Genomic DNA, 19,768 nt, shown 5'->3' with positions numbered 1-19,768 from the left:
CATTGAAGTCACAAAACATAAGTGGCAGTACAGGAACAGGCAGAACTTGGGGACTTTGAGAGCTGAAAAGGTCCCCAAAACCTTCTCATTTCCTATCAGACTGAAGCTAAATCTTTTCAAACTGTATTCCTGGAAAATTAATGAGAAGACCAGAGGCTTACAACTCAGTAACACATAATTAGCACTGCACAGTGGAGGAGATTCACAGTGAGAGCTAGAAAGCATCCCATTGCCAGCAGGTTTGTGCTCCAGGCTCTCCTCTCCATTGTGGACTAAGGAAGCTCAAGCCCCTGGTAAGGACAGAGTCCCCTTGGTAAGGTGGTATCGTTTAACAGCTTTTTCCTTATCCCACTTAAGAAATAATCTGTCTTTTGTGGGGTTTGCATTTCATTTTGATCAGAAACGTTGCAACTGTCAAAGCAGTGTATCTAGAATCATAGAATGTCTTGAGTTGGAAGGGACCCACAAGGATCATTGAGTCTAACTCTTGTCCCTGCACAGGACAACCCCACAGTTCACACCGTGTGTCTGAGGGTGTTGTCCAGTCTCTTCTTGAACACTGTCAGGTTGGGGCCGTGACACCTCCCTGGGGAGCCTGTTCCAGTGTCCAGCACCCTCTGGGTGAAGAACCTTTTCTTCATGTCCAACCTGGCACATCTTCCTGCCATTCCCTTGGGTCTACTCCTAGTCTACTACTCCTAAAACCCACATGCATTTTGATGAGATGATGTTTTCCATTTAAACTAAAAATAAAAAGTTTCATTTTAAAAAATCATGACTAACTCTCATCTATGATAATAACCTCATAACATGTCTTAAGAGAACTTGGCTTCCTGCTTTCACAGAATCACAGAATGGTTGGAAGGGACCTCTGGAGGTCATCTGATCCACCCTTCTGGTCAGGCAGAGCCACCTAGAGCTGGTTGCTCAGAAGTATGTCCAGATACCTCCAAGGACGGAGACTCCACAACGTCTCTGGGCAACCTGCTCCAGTTCTTGGTCACCCTCACGATAAAAAAGTGTTTCCTTGTGTTCCGATGGAGCCTCCTGTGTTTCAGTTTGGCCATGGTTAGAATATGCAAAGGCAATTAGAAGGTGTAAGAAGTTCTCATTAATTCAGAAGTGCACTTGTGAATGGGAGCCTTGCATGTAAGAGAAGTCCTCTTCTGGGTGCTGTCACAAACATAGGACAAAAATCTCTATTTCCCAGCAGGCACATGATCTCATGAGGCTGCGATACCATTTACGAGATGCTGATACTGATGTTGGTGTGATATACTACTGTCCAGCTCATCCACAGCCACTCTGCGTGTGGCAAAGAGCAGGTAAGGCAATGAGGCTAAACTGTTTTCATTGCAGTGTAAATTAAACGAAATCTCTCTCCACAGCTACCAAAGGTGTAAATCACGCATGTTGGGAGCTACCTTGGCTTGACAGATGCACAATAATTGCTAAGATGCAATAACTCAATTGTGTATCTGAGTCCTGAGCAAAGCACCGCGGGGAGACAATTAGAGGGATTTCAGCACCCCAGCTCTTTCACTGCTGTCTTCTCTCTTTGCAGATATCAGGACAAAGAGGAGTTTAATGATGAGGTTTGAAAGCGAACAAGGTGATGACCTTTTCATAAGGCTCCCTGACAGGTAGGATGGGATGAATGTGAAAAAGGAGCAAAATACCAGTGCAGAAATGAAAGGGTGAGATAAAAAAAAGGTCCACACACAATATAATGTACAGAGGTAATCCTTATACAAGCTGAAGGAACTACAGGAATTCCGGACAACCAGGATGGGAAACTACCCAGTTATCTTTCCAGAAGTATGCTGTGATATAAAAGCCATTGCTTACAGAAGGAAATCACAAGTACAAATAAAACGCTAGACCTTTAGCTCATTTATATAAGTGTTCCTGACAGTCAAGGCGTAAAACACTATTGAAAGGCAAGGGGTGAAGCTGCAGGCCTGAATAATGAGTTTTCAGTAAGTTTTACTGCCGCAGCTCCTTAAAGGTTCACGTGTAGCGTGACAGGCCATAATTGTTTAATCAAATCCCCACATTTTTTGGTCCAGCCGAAGACACAAGCTCTGCAGTTAAGCAGACCAGGCTGGTCATCCAGGTCAACGTAAACTGCTATATATATGTAATATATGTATATCTAATAAAATACAGCTCTTCCTTATGCACTAATTCCATAAAATCCCACGTGCAGCATGCCATGGCAATCAATTGTTTACACAAAGCACAAGGAGAGATTGTTCTTCCTCCGTACACTTTTGCATCTTTTTAGTATCATGTCTGCTTTAGGACAGGACTTCGCCATCTGGCTCAGCAGCTGCTCCTGGTTTAAGTAAATGCTTCTTCAGAGTTCACAAAGCCCTTTCTTAATTCCCTGATCTGCGTGGTTTGATGGCGTGCCTATTATGAAAATGGAATTGATGGTTGCAAGCAATTAGCTGAATGCTCCTATCTTTCCTTCTGATTTGCTCGTGTAGCCATACAAAATCTGGTACATGGCTCACATTTACCCCAAGTGGCTTTTTCTCACAGCGTGACTGAGAAACTCTCAGCTTTGGGCAGCAAATACAGAGGGAAAGAAATCCCTCTGAATGAAAACAAGCAGGACTGGCTAAATTCTGAGACAAGTTTTGATCAAAAGTCCCCACATGTTTGTTTTGATCAAAAGTCCCCGAACCTGTAAACTTATGATGGAAATGTCCAAGTATTCCTGGGTTTACTTCAGTTTTTGGACATGCAGATTTCACTCATTGTTTTAATTCGATTTATTCTGAGGATAATGGCAATTTTCTCTTCCTCTCCCACACCACTCTTATCTTTCTTAATTGGATCTACAAATAACAATGAATTGACATTCCTGATACTGAACAGGAAATAAGAAGGATTTTTTTACCTTTACCCTCTGCTTTTTATTTTCCCCAATTGGGTAAGGAGCTGTGGAAGCTTCCTAGGTAGCAGGGCAAGCTAGCAACTAAATGACTTTATGGCTTTGCATTTTGCATATCCTGGTGATGGAGGAAATATCTTCTTATCTCCCTCAAATGGAAGCTGCATATGACCTCGACTTCCACACACCTAACCACTTAATTTATCTTATTCTTATACTCAGATTTTTTCTTACCTCTTTCCAATAATCCTGATAGCTATTTATACTTTTGGCTTTCATTTGTGCTTTCCAGGTCTATCACCCCTACCAATTCTTTATGTGTTGAGTGAAAACATACCTCCTTATGCTTATTTTAGACCTGCTGATGGACAATTTCACTTAGTACCCCTACTCTCAGGCACCATGAAACAATCATTCGCTACCTGTGTAACCTCATCTAAATGTTCCTGCTCCGGCAGGGGGATTAGACTAGATTATCTTTTGAGGTCCCTTCCAATCCCTGACATTCTGTGATTCTGTGATACCTGCTTTCCCCACAACATTCATGACTGTATTTACCTCTGACTTGCACCCTTTCGGTCCACACTTTTTCTAAATGGAAGAACATTAATCTAGCTAGTCTACTTGTGCAGTGTCTGTCCATGCATTGTTCCAATGATGGTGGCCCTATTCTCCTTTGGATGTGAACCTCCTACTGTCACCTGATGGAGCAGCTCAGCTGCACCTTCCATAAGGTTTTCTGTCCTTGATCATCGTTCCTCCACTGTCCACACAAGCATCTCAGAGGGCTGACTCCACATCTCCTTCTTCTGCATTCTGGATCCGCATAGCCCTATACAAGGGGACTAACTCTGCTCTGCAGTGAGTATTTACTTCCATCACTGGTCCTTTTGAAAAATGAAGAGATGTTCTACAGCAAAGCAATGCGCACAAAATTTATTAATCGGGATAGACTTTCTGGAACAAACACATGCAAAACTTCTAAGCTGATTTCCTGATTTATAAATTTGTTTGGGAATTATGTGGAAGAGATCTGAGTCAAAATGACTTTGCAGATTGGGTTATATCAACTAGTAAAGGGCCTGCTAGAGGAGTGACATGATTTATTCATGACACATCGGAAGAAGTGATGAGTTAGCAGAACCAAGATAAAAACAGAACATTTTCTTTAGAAAAGGTGTTTAATCTGGGTACGAGTTAAACATTGAACAGGTGAGCTGAATGAATGTAGAAAGATAACTGTATTCCAAGCAAATTATTGCCCATGTCTAGCTCTTAAGTTTTTATTTTTCTTAATTAATTTTTCTAATTTGTTTCGAATACACCCTTCAGATTCAGAAACGTGTCCGCAAGTTTGTGTCATAGGTCAGGTTTCAGCTCTTTAATCTCAGAGGAGGAAAACCTCTTATTTGCTTTCACTAGGAGCCTGAATTCATACAAAGAGATATAAAGTCAGTCATTGCTAAGGGGTGTTCACTTTTGTCCCTCTCTTGCTTCACGTGCCCTTTTCTGTAACAGCTTCTAAAGGAGAGCAGCAATCTGTCCTGCTTCTTTGTCATTATATTCCATGGTCAGAAATCGATTTTTTTTCAAGCAGAAGCTATTAAAGCCATAGCAGTTTTGATCATTTACTGTTCCTGTGATGCTGCTGAGCCCACTGGAAATGAAAGTACCACTTTTATTATTGATCTCTCCTACTGTTACTGGGGAACACCTGAGACTCTCAGACAGCTATAGCTTGCACTAAACTGGATGCTAAAGCAGTTACATCTGTGGGGTAAGTCATGACAAGATATTTTCCTAACTCACTTTATCTGCCTCAGTCATGAGCTTACAAGATCATTCTTTCAGTACAAGCTCTGCTTATGTGTTTCATGCTATTTCATATTTTCATTATTTCATCATCACAGTACAACCTGTGGCATGGTGTTAGCACGTTGACATCACAGACATAGCCTTCAGATTCTTCACATGTTATTTTTCACATCACTTGGCCTACAGTTATTGCTGCCACATCTCCCTGAAGCTTACTGCACCCTCGATTTTGGGAAACCCTCAATTTTCCCTTATCTTCCTTTCCTTTTCCTGCATATCACATTTCTAAGTGTGCAGATCTCGATCCTCAATAAATACAGATAATTCCTCCCTTCTTCACATCACATATTCCCCTTAATTAGGACCTTTTGTAAACCCTGTTTGTTTTCTCACACTGAAAGCAGAGCTGTCAAACTCTAGGACAAACTTCTCATTAGATCTTTTGATATTGCAATCATAGTATACCAGGAAAAATTTACAAGAAAAAGATGCACATTTCTGGGTAAGGGGAGGAATTGTGACTCCACAAACCATGGGCTGGCAACCTAAGGACCCCAACACAATGTGCACTGGTAACACTGCGCATACATGACTTGAGGTGATCAGTAGAATGAGGTTCAGCTGTTGCTCACAAAACCACCTCAGCACCAACCCTTCAGAGTAGTGGGGCACATGCAAACAAATCTGAAAGGTCTGAAACAAAACCAAGCTTTAAATATGCCATATATCTGGAGAGCCACCTGTTTCTTCATTTACCCATGCACATTGCTGAGGTGGCCAAGGTGGAAGGTGCACATGAATGTAAAATCAACACTGATTATGGAAATGGGATCATCCAGCACTGTTTTTCAGCCTTGGACCTTCTGTTGTCCATAGCAACTAAAAAAAATGAACATCAGACAGGGCTGGATGTTGTATGATGGGCACAGTGAGCAGGAGGGTTGGCTGACTTGTGCCCTTTTCTGGGAGTTCAGGGTGGTCTGGACAAATAATTGGCCCAATTCCACGTAAATCAGGAGGTTTCCTGGAAATTCTGCCTTTGTGACATGAAGGCACATTTGGAAAGCAGAGCACCAGAGCTCTCAGTGAACAAACCTCCATAACAGATGAACTCAACTGCTTGTTTCTTTTTAAATGAGCATTGTAGTAAATAAATAACGAGTCTGGTTCATTTTCAGATTCTCAACGGCAGTGAAGAAGTCTTTTGCTTATCTGCTGCTATCTATCTGCTCACCCCTCTCCTAATTTTATCCAGTTTTCATTCCAGTTTCAAAGACAATATAGAATAAAGGAGAAAAAAAAATGAGGAAAAGAATACTGGCTCAAGAGAGAGAGATTAAGATGTTTTTCAAGTAAAAGAGAATCATTTTCAGAGGAGCGTAAATAAATGCAATTCTGCATTTTTGTTTGTTTTCATCTACTCATTACAGACCTCTTTCGCATGAGCAAGAGGTTGGGATTCATCTCCCCTAACTTTTGCCATGGAAATGTAGGGAGTCTAGTCTAAAGTAGACTGTCGAGTTCCCTGTAGAGGCCACATCCAACATCCAAAGGTCATCTCATCCCTTCCTAAGAAGTGTCACAGGATAACACATATCTTGGAGGTGCTGGAGGGAGAAATTAGACAAGGAGTTTAGACTAGATGAGTAATGTTAGTTGCCCATGGGTCAGTGGAAGGAATCTCATCCATATGTTTAACTAAGCAAAAGGAAAAGCAGCAGAACACCAGCTCCCTGGAGTCCCTATCCATGTCCTACTTACAAATTCATTTGAGCATCCCAAGACACGGCTGTGCTCTGCTCCAAGACTGAGCCAACAGGGCTTCAAGTGTGTTTGGAGTTCACATGGAGCATGTGAGGACCCTGCAAGCTTGCAGGTGGCATCAGTGGAGTGACCTGCAGTGGTCTGTTCTACCACTTGCATCAATGAGGGTCTCATTCTCATGTTATTTCACGGGGAGATCTTCCCTTTGCGCAGTTGTGTGGAGATGTGTGTGTGTGCCAGATCTGGAAGAAATGAGGAGCTGGGTATTGCTTCAGCCTGAAACATACATGGACCTGTTGGAGAGGGCCCAGAGGAGGCCAGCAAGACCATCAGAAGGCTGGAAGACCTCTGAGGACAGGCTGAGAGAGTTGGGGTGTTCAGCCTGGAGAAGAGAAGCTCTGGGAAGAGCTTACTGCAGCCTTTCCATAATTAAAAGGGGATGATAAGAAAGACGGGGACAGACTTTTGAGCAGGGCCTGTTGTGATAGGACAAGAGGTGATGGTTTTAAACTAAAGGAGAGGAGACTCAAGCTGGACATGAGGAAGAAATTGTTTTCAGTGAGGATGGTGAGAACCTGGCCCAGATTGGCCAGAGAGGTTGTGGATGAACCATCCCTGGAGACATCCCAGGCCAGGCTGGACGGGGCTCTGAGCAACCTGAGCTGGTGAAGATGTCCCTGCTCATGGCAGGGGTGGCACTGGATGAGATTTGAAGGTCCATTCCAATGCAAACTATTCTATGATTCTATGACCTGAATGTTAACAGCAAATGACTTAAATCCAATTAATTTGACTTGATTCCTTCTGTCTTAATGGAGTTGGATTATGTTGCAAAGGATTAGTCAATGTCCTTCAAAGTGAAGGGATGGAGAGAGGGTGTCATTTCCAAATCTCTCTACAGATGAATCAGGAAAAAAAATGAGATGACAGAATTAGACCTTTACTGTCCACTGTACTGAATTTGCCAAAAGTCAAGTCAGAGGCCAGGGATGATATGAACCATGTTTTGTGTATAAGTCCTCACAACAACTGAGATGTACATAGGATCAAATGGTAGTTAAAATAACTTTGGGCACAATACCAAAAAAGACAACTACAAAATACAACAAAAGAGTTTTTGATTTGTATTTGTTGAATTGAAATGTACCACAGAGAAAAAAGATACCTTTTAAATTCAAATGAAAACGCTATCTGAAAGAATATGAATGCTAAGAGGACATTGAATAAATAAATAAATAAATGAAGAGACATAATCCTCCTCATGGATTATGGTTTCAAAAACCCACAATAACAAGATCCATGATTTCTCAGACAAGTCTTGGGGCTCTGCTTGTGCAGAAAAGGACTTTAGGTCAGATTCTGATTCGTAATGCTGGTATAAACTTCAGTTACTCCAGATTTAAAAGACTGTAAATCCAGACAAGAATTTGTTTCCAAGTTCTTTAGATTTAAGACAATATTTGCATACAACTTGCAATCATATTAAACACACAAGTGATTTAGATACATCTAAAAATTTTATCTGTGTGGTGGTGGATGAGCAGATTTGGTCCACCTATAGCTGATATCCTGAGTGTCTTTTCTGATAGACTTTCCTCCATAAACAGTGAGGAAATCACAGGCTGATTCACACCCCTGAGAAACGTCTCCAGGACGTATGAGATGTTACTGTCTGTTTACTGCAGGAGAAACCCCATATATCTATCCAGATTTAATGTTGAGCTTTCACAGGGCTAACTTGAGATTATACTGACCCTGATTGCCTGCACCACGCAGTCAGAAAGGAGCAAGCCTGAAATCAGTAGAAAACTCACCTTGATTAATACATGATCTTGTTTAAATTCAGGAGTTTATAAATCCCTGATTGAATCACCTTTCTCATGCAGCCAAGACCTTTTGGATCCCTATTGCCATGTAGAAGAAGAGAAGCTTGCTGTTTTCACAAATTAATGCTGGTAAATATCCCTGTGATTTCAAAATTCCTATTTAAAATAAAGCAAACCTAAACACTTGGCATTGCTCTGCACAAATATGTACCTTAGAGGTGACACACAATGCAACTGTCAATTTTTGCAGCTGGCATTAGCCACAGGAGCCTGGTTACATGACTCTCATCCCACCCTAATTCTTGCCTGAAGAACTGCACAAAACCTTCTGAATGAGCACCATGGAAATCAGTTTAACAAGCTGTGAGCACACGTACAAGCTGTCAACAATAAGCACAGACAGCTTCATGCTCGTTCTAAGACTCCAGGTAGCCAATAAAAGCATCGCTTCCATGGAAATCCAAAGCCAGATATGACTTGGAGGATTTGCTTCTCAGCGTGTAGGATTTGGAACTGCTAAACAGGACAAAAAGCAGAAGTTTGAAGCCAGGAAATGTCCTGAGCCAGATGGACAACATTCTTAGCAATGACATTTAAAGGAGGGGGAATAATTTTGCTAAGACAACTCAAGATTCACCTGAGACCAATACTTAAAGTCTTAGCTCGCCTTTGTAGCTCATAATGTGCAAATCATATCTGGATATTCAGTGAACAGGTGTAAAACCAAGTCCCTCACCCTCCTAGCAGTGAATAAGTGACATATTCCAGTCTCCTTCCCTCCCTGTATCTTTGGCTCACTGTATATGAGATGTGGTGGGTCCATCAGAAGAACACACAGAAGCAGCCCTGGAGATGTCCTGGATCCTTAACTTCATCTGATCACATTAAAAGCTCATCAAAGATAGTCTTTACTTCCCACATAAATCCCCACTGGAACCTTCCTCCAGTTTCTACCTATGACTCTATTCATGGCAGTTTGCACAATCTGGTTTTGTTGAATATTGGCTTTAACCACCCTTTTCCCTCCTTGATTTCACTCTTGCAATGGAAACTCTCACCTTCTGTGTTACTAAACTGAGCAAGTGTCACTAAGCCACCACCTTCCAGTGTTCTCTAGTATGATGGGTTTTTTGTTTGCCAGAATATCTGTCTTTCACAGCTTCAGTTTGTCATTCACCTGCAGCAGAAGGAGACTAAAAATCAATGGCAACATATCTGGAAACCACTGTAGGGTGAGGCAAGTCATCTCCTACCATCTGGAGGAACAAGAGTAGCCTTGGAGAAGCTGTCCTACCAGTGGCTCATAGTTTATCTCAGGAGCCTTCCATGTCCTAGCACTGGCCCAAGGATCTGACTGGTACAAGGTATGATGATGTCCAATATTCAAGAGGACATGCGGAAATCTAATAAATGGTTCAGGTGAGTAGTCAAAGTGGTATTGTCACAATCTGTGATCTATGCTACATCGGACAAATTTTCATATAAGTTTCCTGACCGCTTCCATGCATTATCTCTTTTTCTTTATTTGTGCATGAATGTCACAATAGCTCTGAGAACTTCCATTGTTTGCTTGTGATATGGAAGGGAAGTGGAGCAGGAAAAATAAGTAAAAGATGATCACAACGGAGGGGAAAGGAGAGCAGAAGTAAATTTAGAGCACCAGAGCAAAAAGGAGTTTGGCAAGCTCAAAACTCAGAAGAATCTCACCTCGTTGAGTGGGATTCCAGAGCTAAGTTATTCCCATCCCCGCCCTTTTAAGTCAATTAATCTCATAGTTGAAGCTTAAGAGCTGTCAGTGCTGATTTTTACTGTTTAACTTGTGCACGATGAACAATTTGCTTTTGGAGGAACTGTGGGAAACAAATCCCTATTATAAATGTCATCTTCCCTGCATTGAAAGGAAGCTGGAATGTTCTGGTCAAGGGATAGCAAGTAATGCACTTTAATAATAAAAGGTGCCAAAAAGATTTTCATCCATCTCTTTCACATGGTACTGACGAATGTCAGGAAATAATAAAAATCTTCTGGATTTGTGAATGGCATAAAAATTTAATGTCAAATGACATCAGGACTATGCTAGGCATTTTAAGGGTTCTAAATGCCAAGAGATATTTTATCCTTTATTTACCCTAAGATAGGATATTAGTCATTTGAAGAGCAGATTCTCCATTAGGCAGTAAAATCCTATTAACTCTTTGTTCCCCAGTATTTTACCTTTTCTCTGCTATAAATACACAAAAGATTTTAGCTTGATCACAACTTGGTATAAGCTTTCATGTTCCTGCAAAGGGATCAAAGAGTAAGACATAAACAATAACCAGATGATTGACTTCCTTGAAAGCTGTTCAATGATACTCACTACTACAAAGGAAGAACTGCTTCACAAACTTCAATGGCATTAATTTTGCAACGAGTTCTATGAAACAAGAGGCAATCTTACCCTCCCTTTATTTAAGATCATACGTGCTTTCCACATTCTTATATGATTGTACAAAGTGCAGAGCTCAGAGAAAATCAAAGCTGCTGTTTCTGGTTGGAAATGGCATTAGTTTCTCTGTTTACAGGAGGAGATGCTTGCCCGTATGCTCTGCAAAGGTGGTGTTCCCCTGTATTTTAAGACCTTCATACCTGCCAGAGCCAGATAAATATGGAGATAAATATGTGGTTTATGGATGGTATTCAGCTCATTCTGAAGTCAAAGTCTTAAAGTCAGCTGAACTGCACCTCTAAGAAGCCTGTTTCTCACCACTGACTAAAACTCAGAGATAGGTTTTCATATGGAAAACTCTAAAATCAGTTGATAGGAATGCCATTCCAGGTTAGAAACTAATTTCCTAAATAAAAGTATCTTGGCATCAGTTGAGGCATCCTCATGAATTTCTTAGATCCCTCGGAGTATCTCAAATGGCACCAGATGTTTATGTTTAAGAATCTGAATGGGGCCCTCAGTGTCTACAGTGCAGGTGCCTGTATTTCTACCGTGCTCAACCGAAAATAATTCAATACAACAAATGACATCTAAAGAGTTGCTCATGTTCCTACAGACAGGTGTCTGCTGACTGCACTGACTTGATTATTGTGGATGTTAATAGGATCTTGGACACCTGCCTCATACAGACCCACCTGCATTAGAAACTGCAGAAATTAAGAGTGCTGAATACCCTTTCTCCAAGAAAGCAAGTCACTCTGCGCTTCACCGTATTAAATGAGGAGAAATCGGTATTTCCATGTTGCTGTTCATCTGGTCTCTTTAAGTGGCTAATTTAAGATGAGATGTATCATGCTCTTGACCAAACCAGCCAGCTTTCCAGTGACTGGAATCCCTGGATGACAGTCAGATGCACAAAACCGCATTTAACTGTAAGAAACTCATCCAAAGCAATGTGTAATCATGCCAGAAGGCTGCTGACATTGCCAGCTGCAAGGCAAGATGACATTTGCTGATCCCACTGCTCACAGAACTGCACAAATGCCAGCAGACACACTATAACATGGCTAGTGGGTCATGGGTTGGCTTGTGTTTGAGTAGTTTTCTTGACCTGGTACATGAAGAGCACAGACAGCCCAAGTGATGCCATAACTGCTCTTGGTGAAGTCTGGACTTATCCCAGAATAGGAACCATTCACATGCCTAAATATTAGTTTTTTTGAGACAAATACCCTTTTGTACCTGAGGGATCCAATGACACATGAACTATGGGAGAACTACAACTTTCTGCAGGGGAACCTGGAGACCAGAATGTCCTAGGACATCTTGAAGAGCAGTAGTTGCCCCTGAATGAGCAATTTCTTTGAGTCTCATAAGCCCAACCTACTGCACTTCCCCTACCTTAAGGTCAACATAACCACAATGATATAACTATGTATATGATTGAATATATATTATATATTCCTCATTGCTCTGCTCTGGTGGGATGAAGTATTAAAAACTTTACTTAAAGAGTTATTTCTTCCTGTGTAACTAACTCCACTGGGTCTCTAAAACCCAGTGAGCAAATGTTCTGCCCAGGAGAGGGCACGAAGCATCAACAGCAGGCAATTATTCCACATGGCTGAACTAATGCACAGGGGTCTTGTCCTGCAAGATGTGATATTACAGCAGCTTCTGTCAGCTTTCCCTGGGTGTTAACACAGCAGTGATGAACTATTGTAGAGTTTTGAAACAGGGGGGTTACAGCATTAGGATAGGACAAAATCCAGGGATTTTGAATTTCCCTTCTGGGTCTGGAAAGATTTTTGGTGTGGCCTTGGGTAAGTGATGCAATCAGTATGTGCTGGTTAATCAGTGTAGTGTCCTGGTCTGTTAAACAGACATGATATTGTATCCTTACTTCCATTCATAATCTGTCACCTGTGTTTGGACTGCAAGGCTGTAAAAGTGGAGACTTATCAGCACGGTGCATAATTTCCACTGCAAAAGAGCTTAATTCTCTATGGAGGCCTGTGGGGCTACTATAATAAAAATACTAAATAATGACTATAAACTACCAGAAGACAAAGCGGCCAGTTGCTGCATGACCCTTGAGGCCTGCTGAATAGTAAGTTAAATTCCTTTCTCCATTAACCTTCCCTGCTCGTTATTTGTCAGGTAATTTCTTGGCCCGTGGCCAAATTTGTCATTTCAGCAGCAAAATACTTTATTACGCACAGGTTCAGCTTGTTTATTTTATGTCAGAGACTTAATTAATTACAGTGCTAAGCTGTTCATTTCGTACAACAAACATACTATTAAACAGGTTGATGCAATTTTCACCGCGCAACATCCATATTATTGGATTTCACCAGGAGCCAGTTTTAGAATCAGAGAATGGTTTGGGTTGAAGGGACCTTCAAAGCTCACCCAGTGCCACCCCTGCCATGAGCAGGGACATCTTCACCAGCTCAGGTTGCTCAGAGCCCCATCCAGCCTGGCCTGGGATGTCTCCAGGGATGGGGCATCCACCACCTCTCTGGGCAACCTGTATGATCCCTACAATCCAGAGTAGCACGTAGTACCACAAGAAGGATAGGAAGGATGTTCTAATGCTTTGGCTATTCACGTATGGCTTGGAAACCTCCTTTACTCTTTGCAAAGAGCTTGTTTCTCCCTGTGATTATACCAAGAAGATTCCCCTGTGATACGATGTGAAACCCCACAGGCAGCGAAACCATAAAACCATTTCAGGGAGATATGGTCTCTGTTTTTTGCTTACCAAGAAAGGTGGTGAGGAATCTGAAGTATTTCGGGCACGGCCGTACCACAACCTCTCCAACCTCTGCTTCAGGCCAGCATGTGATGTTGTCCCATTGCCTTCTGCAACCTGGGGAAGAGAGAAAAGCAGGTGGTAGAACAAGTATAAGTGTTATCTGCTCCATGGAGCAGAGGAACTGGGGTAGATCAGAGCAGGTGTGCAAAGGCATATTGAGGCTATTATCTCAGCACAGGCACCTTTTGGAATGAAAAGCACAAAAATATTTTCTTTAAACACACAGCTTTCTTACCCTGGTCCCTAAAATTCAGCACTCGTTATATCTGTAGTTTTTCCAGAAATCAGTACAGAAATTACAGCACATCGCTGCAAGAACGCGGAAAATCAGAGTTAATAGAGAACAGTGCCTTTTTTAGATTGAAAAAGCAGAAATGCCTAATTAAACATCTCTCTTCCTTGCTTTTATCTCTCCCTGTTGCATTGAAACACCTGGTCTGAACATGCGATGCTCCACTTCTCCGCTTCCCCCAAACTTCTGTCACCACCTTTTTCTGACCCTTGAAATGAGATTGTTGTGCAGGGGATGCACTCAGCGGGAAAGGGGACACTGATGACAATCAAGAGATAAGGAGCCAAATTCCTTCTCAAGAAGCAAGTTTTTCCCCTTAAAAAGTGAGAAAGCACAAAACACTTCTGGAGGTTGAAGAGGGACAGTGTGTCACCAGGAGATGCTCCCCATCTATCCAAGCTAGGAATTAAGGTATAACCAATGGAGCTAACTTCAGGGAGAAAACATAAGAATTTTCTCAGAATTAAGCATTTCTGAAGGTTTTCTGGATATTTCAGGGAGAAAAAAATAATCGCACGTCCTTCCTAGAGAGTTAAAATGTGTTGTTCTGATTTTGCCCTTTTATTTCTGCTTTCTCAAAAGATGTCAATGATATCACAATACATGCTGCGCTGTTGAATAATGTAACATTAGCACCGGAGCCAAAAGGAGTTGGCAGATGTGAATTAAAATAAAATCGGACGTGTTTTTGCCTCAGCATGTTACATATTTTAGAGTTCTTACTAGAATTTGGAAAACATTTTATTTTTCCCGTTTAAATTTCCAACAGACGGGCACTTCAATTGCTGCCTGGGGTAGATAGATGGGTTGTCAACAGACCTCACTTTTTATAGCACCTCTGCTCTTGGTTATTTGTCATGCCCCATTAGATAGCAACGTTTCCCCAAATGTGACTAACGCGTTGCCATTAAGGTCAACAGCCTAACAAGAGAAACTCAAATATGAAGAAGAAAGCTTTGAGAAAATACACCTTACATGCAAGAAAAGGGAACTATGAAGACCACTGCCAAGCTGCATTTCTTGGTTATTGTATCCCAATCTGAAATTCCTCCTTTAAATCATCTTTTGCCACTTGAGCTACGAAAAAGGCTGGTGTCATCATCAGCCTGTTCAGACGGAGGCAGCGTGCTGTCTCGGATCAATAAAGAGAGCACACAAAAATGCTTTGAAGCTGAAAAAGAACCCTCAGCTCTCTTTCAAAGTTATTTTAAAGGTTTTTTTTTTCTTTCCTTCTTTCATAAGCGAACAGAACTTTTCAAATGAAGTACTGAGGTGAGATCATCGGAGCCTGAAAGACGGAATAACTGACGGTATCTTCTCTGTCAAGCGCTTCTGTAGTGTTCATTAAAATTCAGTTTTCAGTTTTCTAATATCAGGTGCAAAGCTCAGTTTCCATAATGTCATACTTATCTGCCATCAAACAGCCAGCAGCTCCAAAAGTATTAAGACATTAAATATTCTGCCCATGGAAAATAGATGATTTAATGACAGAATCTTTCATGTTTTACAATCTTTTCCTCCATCAACCTCAATAAATTATAGTGCACCCATTACCTCAGGACAGGTTATAATGTGAAATAAAATATGAGGTGATAGTATCAAATGGCTTTTTAAATGTCCTGAATTACGCACTCTGAGAATTTTTGTGATCTGTATGTTCTTCATGTGTTAGCATTTTTCACCACCACCAGTGATGTATGAAAAAAAGCTTTTAGGTGTTCACTTTTGTAACAAAAGCTCTCTTTGATTAAAATAAAGTGAAGATGTACAAAACTGGCCTTGCAAAACACACAAAGTGGATCTTTAAAAACTATTGCCTCTGTAAAGGCCGCTCATATCTGCCTATTAGCTCTTATAACAGCATTCTTACTTATTGTCCCTCAGATGTGCTGACAATATTTGTGTAGCTGCCTGGCAGGATCCATGTTTTAAAGGTGGGATTCATATCCCTAAATTCATGCATCTCGAAGTCAGATGTGTAAATCTAAAGAAGCCAATGGAAACCAGAGCTCTCACTTGCAGTTCATGTCACCGTAGTTCAGAAAATGAATCATTTTTTGGAGATGTTCTCTCCAATGACTAGAAGAGATCTTGCATGAGTAACTCGAGTTTAATGAATTGGAACAACACAAAGATTGATACCTGCAAGATGCTTTGCATTTGTGGTCCAAAGTTTGCTGCCCGCCCTGTAGTTATCCCATTACAACATCAGGAAAAGTTTGTGCCAGTCCATCCAAACCAAGACACAGACAATCCTTATCAAATAGCCTTCCAGAAAATGGTTCTCTTTCTCCTTATCCTGGAAAATTGCTGACATCAGGAGTTTGTCAGGCAATATTCAGTCATGTCAATGTGACAGATCAATACCCAATAAAATGATTTGAGGTCAGAGATAGCTGCAATGTGCCTCGAAAATGGAAATCCCTCTCTTCCCCGTGGCATCACTTGGCCTTCATGTATGTAATAAAAGATGGCAATTTGTTTTGCCTGATCAAATCATGTTTGGTGATTGCTAAATGCTCCATTAATTAATTATCAGTGTTGTCTTCTCCCTTGTACTCAGTATCTGCAGGAAGGATGCAAAGATATTTGTCAATCCTTACCCAAGGCAGCAGGTGCAAATGAGCCATGAATACATCTACCCTTCAACTCCATTTCAATCAAAAGAACTGCTCTGCTCGTTTGCCTGTGACCCAAAGCCAAGGAACAACACACTGCCAAAGGCTGTGCTTTGCTTTGGGAAGGATCACAAGTGAGTTTGGAGAAGCAGTGTAAAAGTGTATGACTTTTTCAAGACAGTACCTCATCCCTGGGTAGTATCATGCACTGTTTAAAAGCTTGTCATTATATATATATATAAAAGAGAGTATTTACCATTATTTTAATTGTGGCTTCCAGACACCCAAGTTTGTCCTGCTGTTGCCTGGTAGATTGTGAAGTGCTCTCTGGAGCCAAATATCTTCTGGAGGCAGAAATCTATTGCAATTCTAACAAAGCTGCCTTTTAACCTTTATTCAGACAAGCAGATGAAACTGCTCATCATTGCACTGTAAGCCACGCAATTAGTGTAATTACAAGGAACGACATCTCTCCCTCTTGAAGAGGGTTCCTGAAGCCTTGCTCAAGGAATGGGTTGGAGGCTGTTGGCCACATGTCAGAGCTCAGATCCTCACATCCAGCAGCTCAGCCTCCCTCTTCGCAAGCCAAATGCCCAAAAGTGGAAGCCAAGGGCTGCACCAGCCTCAGCTGGGCTTAGGAGAGATCTCCTATAGGAGATTCTGGCTCAGAAGAAGTGGCTGAAGACCATTGACACAGTCTGAGCTGCACTGGGTTAAGAAGCCCACTAGAGCTGCAGAAGGTGGTCACCTTTTCCACTTTCTCCACTAAACATGAATCAAAGCTCAAGCCCTTCTTTCCTCTCCCTTTAAAAGGTTAATAAACAGAAAGCAGGTCAATCGTCATGAGGCACAAGTATACAGTGGTTTGCAAAACCAGCAGACTAGAGCATGAAAAAACATTTATTTGAGTTGTATCTACCACTTAGAGCAAATATACAGTCAAAGCTTATCTAGGAAGCAGCAGAGAATAACCTTCTTCATGAATATACGTGACTTCCAGAGCTTTGGCACGGCTCTGAGATGTGACTAGGTTTGGCTGAGGAAAGAAATGAAGGGCAGTAGGCTGGTGCCAGGCACTCTCTTAAGCCCAGTGAACTCCTAAATCAGCAAAAAACCCCTTTCAGCACATCTCTTATTTGCATCAATTTCTCCCTAATGAATGGGGTCACTCCTGGTCTCTTCTGAGGAGGTTCACACAGGACTGTAAATAGGTATTGAGTGACATTTATTCTCCCACCGACAAGCTCATGCAGAAGAGCAGCCTGGGTGCTCACCCATAGTTTGCCCAGTTTGGTCTCATTACAATAAATTATCATTGCATCAACCTTCTTGTCTCAGTTGAGCGCTGATTTTTTGCCTGACTGAAGAAAGCAGATCCCAAAAGATGGTTCCTGCAACAATCTACTCGGTTCTGGACAGGCAGCTTGAATCTAATCATAGTAGAGTCTAAGAAAACCCATCATCAGCCTTGGGTTACTGCTACTGCCCCAGACTCCAATGAGCAAAGACTTCTTAAATCAGGGATAAAGTTCCACTTAAATCTTAAAAGTTGTATGCAATAATAAAAAATACCTCAGATAGATTCTTTTTCTTCCATAAACCTTTTAAATTAAATGCAATTTGATTTTGCTTCTGAACTCATGGAAATTTTTGGAGTTGCACAGTTTAAGTGTCCACTGAAAGAAAAAAACACATCCTTTTTCTGAATTCACTTTGATTCTGCTCACTGCTGGTTCCATCAGGAATTGCCTAGTTCTTTTACAAAGACAGAAATATTCATGACCTAACCACAATATCTCTTTCTCTGGGGAGAAAAAACATAAAATCCTCTTTCACATCCCTCCCCAGGCATCTCTTTTTCAAGCTGAAGTGTTCTAGCCTGCTTAGTTGCTTCTAGCATGGAAGCAGTTCCCTATGATTTCTCCCTTGTATCTTTCATGCTTTTAATTCTACCCCATTCTGCCCTGTTGTGGACTCTCAAAATAGAGTTTTACCTTATTTTTCCGTGACAGATTGGGTTTGACCAGAGGTACTTTGGCTCCAAGGTTTCACTAAATGAATCTTCCCTGCAAAATTCAACCCTTTCCCTCCTGTATTTACTGCTGTGCCCTCCTCCAGCCCCATTTAGGCACCCTGTGGGCATCTCTCCTTCCCCAACTCCATCTCATCACTTGTTTATTTATATCAACACTGACAGTCTGCTCTGAAGCAAACCCATTCCCTCGGATCTCCCCTTTCAACTTGCCAGGGCTTTGCATTTAATTTGGATATTTTTTGCCTGTCATGCCGGCTGTTATTGCTCCAGCGCTATAGGCAGAATGTAACAGAGAAATTATTTAGCTGAAGGAAAACCACAATCCTGCCAGGACACACAAAGTCCTGACACTGTAGCATCTCCTTCCCACCACTGAGGTGCTCTTTGTGGTGCACTGATGCTCCTTTACCCACCCCTCAGGGATTTGAAGTCCCAGCTCAACAGAAAATGGACTTGGGCAATCACAGAAAGCAAAAACGATCCCCAGATTGAGGGTAAGTGATCAGAGTGTACCTTGGACTTTGCTTCAATATCTGTGGCAAGACAGACATCAATTTAATTTCTCGTAATCGGTACAAGCTGGAGAGTAACAAGAACACTGTCATTTGCTATAAAAACTGCTTTGCAGTTCTGCACTGGCTTCCAGTAGAAGCTGTCCAAGCACTCAACAGGATATGTTAAAATATATCTTTCTTCCTAAATGTTTGCAGAAATTTGACTCAAGGCATATGAAGGCAAACTCACCTTAAGCCCCCAGACTGAGTCATTCCAAACAACGTGAAAGAAATCACCAGAGTCTATTTCTGGAGGATTATTTTTAAACATGAAAATCCTCCGAGTTTTTCCATCATCAACATCTAGCAGGAAACAAGTTCTTTTTTTTTTTTTTTTTAAATAAAAGTTTCTAATCTTTCAGCCTTTCTTTAACCAACAAATTAAATAAACACATGACTTTCTTCATCTCTCCAGATCACCAATTTTATAAATCAAATTTGTGATCTGAGCCCTTTTGCCTAATTCCAGAACATGTAAACTGAAACTAAAGACACAAGATTTAAGACAAAGATTTACAAACTGGGTTGCCAAAAACATAACTTATCTCCTCACCAGCATCTAAACAAGAGACAGATTTCTAGTGCTCTGACATGGACCATGATTAAGGGATTAATCCAGGGCTTCCTCATTCTTCACTCAAACCCCCCTCATTTTCCAAAAGCTGTAGAGAACTGGATTTATTAAGAACTAGACTTTGAATTTAGGTATCTACTCT

The 19,768-nt window shown here is 41.3% G+C and overlaps 1 protein-coding gene across 1 annotated transcript in view; it reads right to left on the bottom strand.

Annotated features, from left to right (window-relative positions):
• LOC308038104 (vasoactive intestinal polypeptide receptor) overlaps positions 1 to 19,768 on the bottom strand; it is a gene marked incomplete at its 3' end in the record, with an annotated part of 117,581 nt that overhangs the window by 41,385 nt on the left and 56,428 nt on the right. Inside the window, exon 3 of the mRNA XM_080340383.1 lies at positions 13,500 to 13,607. Coding sequence (XP_080196509.1) covers positions 13,500 to 13,607 — 108 coding nt within the window. The remainder of the gene's footprint in view (positions 1 to 13,499; positions 13,608 to 19,768) is intronic.

This window comes from Nesoenas mayeri, assembly GCF_963082525.1.
Source record: "Nesoenas mayeri genome assembly, chromosome: 2".
Classification (NCBI taxonomy): domain Eukaryota; kingdom Metazoa; phylum Chordata; class Aves; order Columbiformes; family Columbidae; genus Nesoenas; species Nesoenas mayeri.
This window is presented reverse-complemented; position numbering and strand designations above follow the sequence as displayed.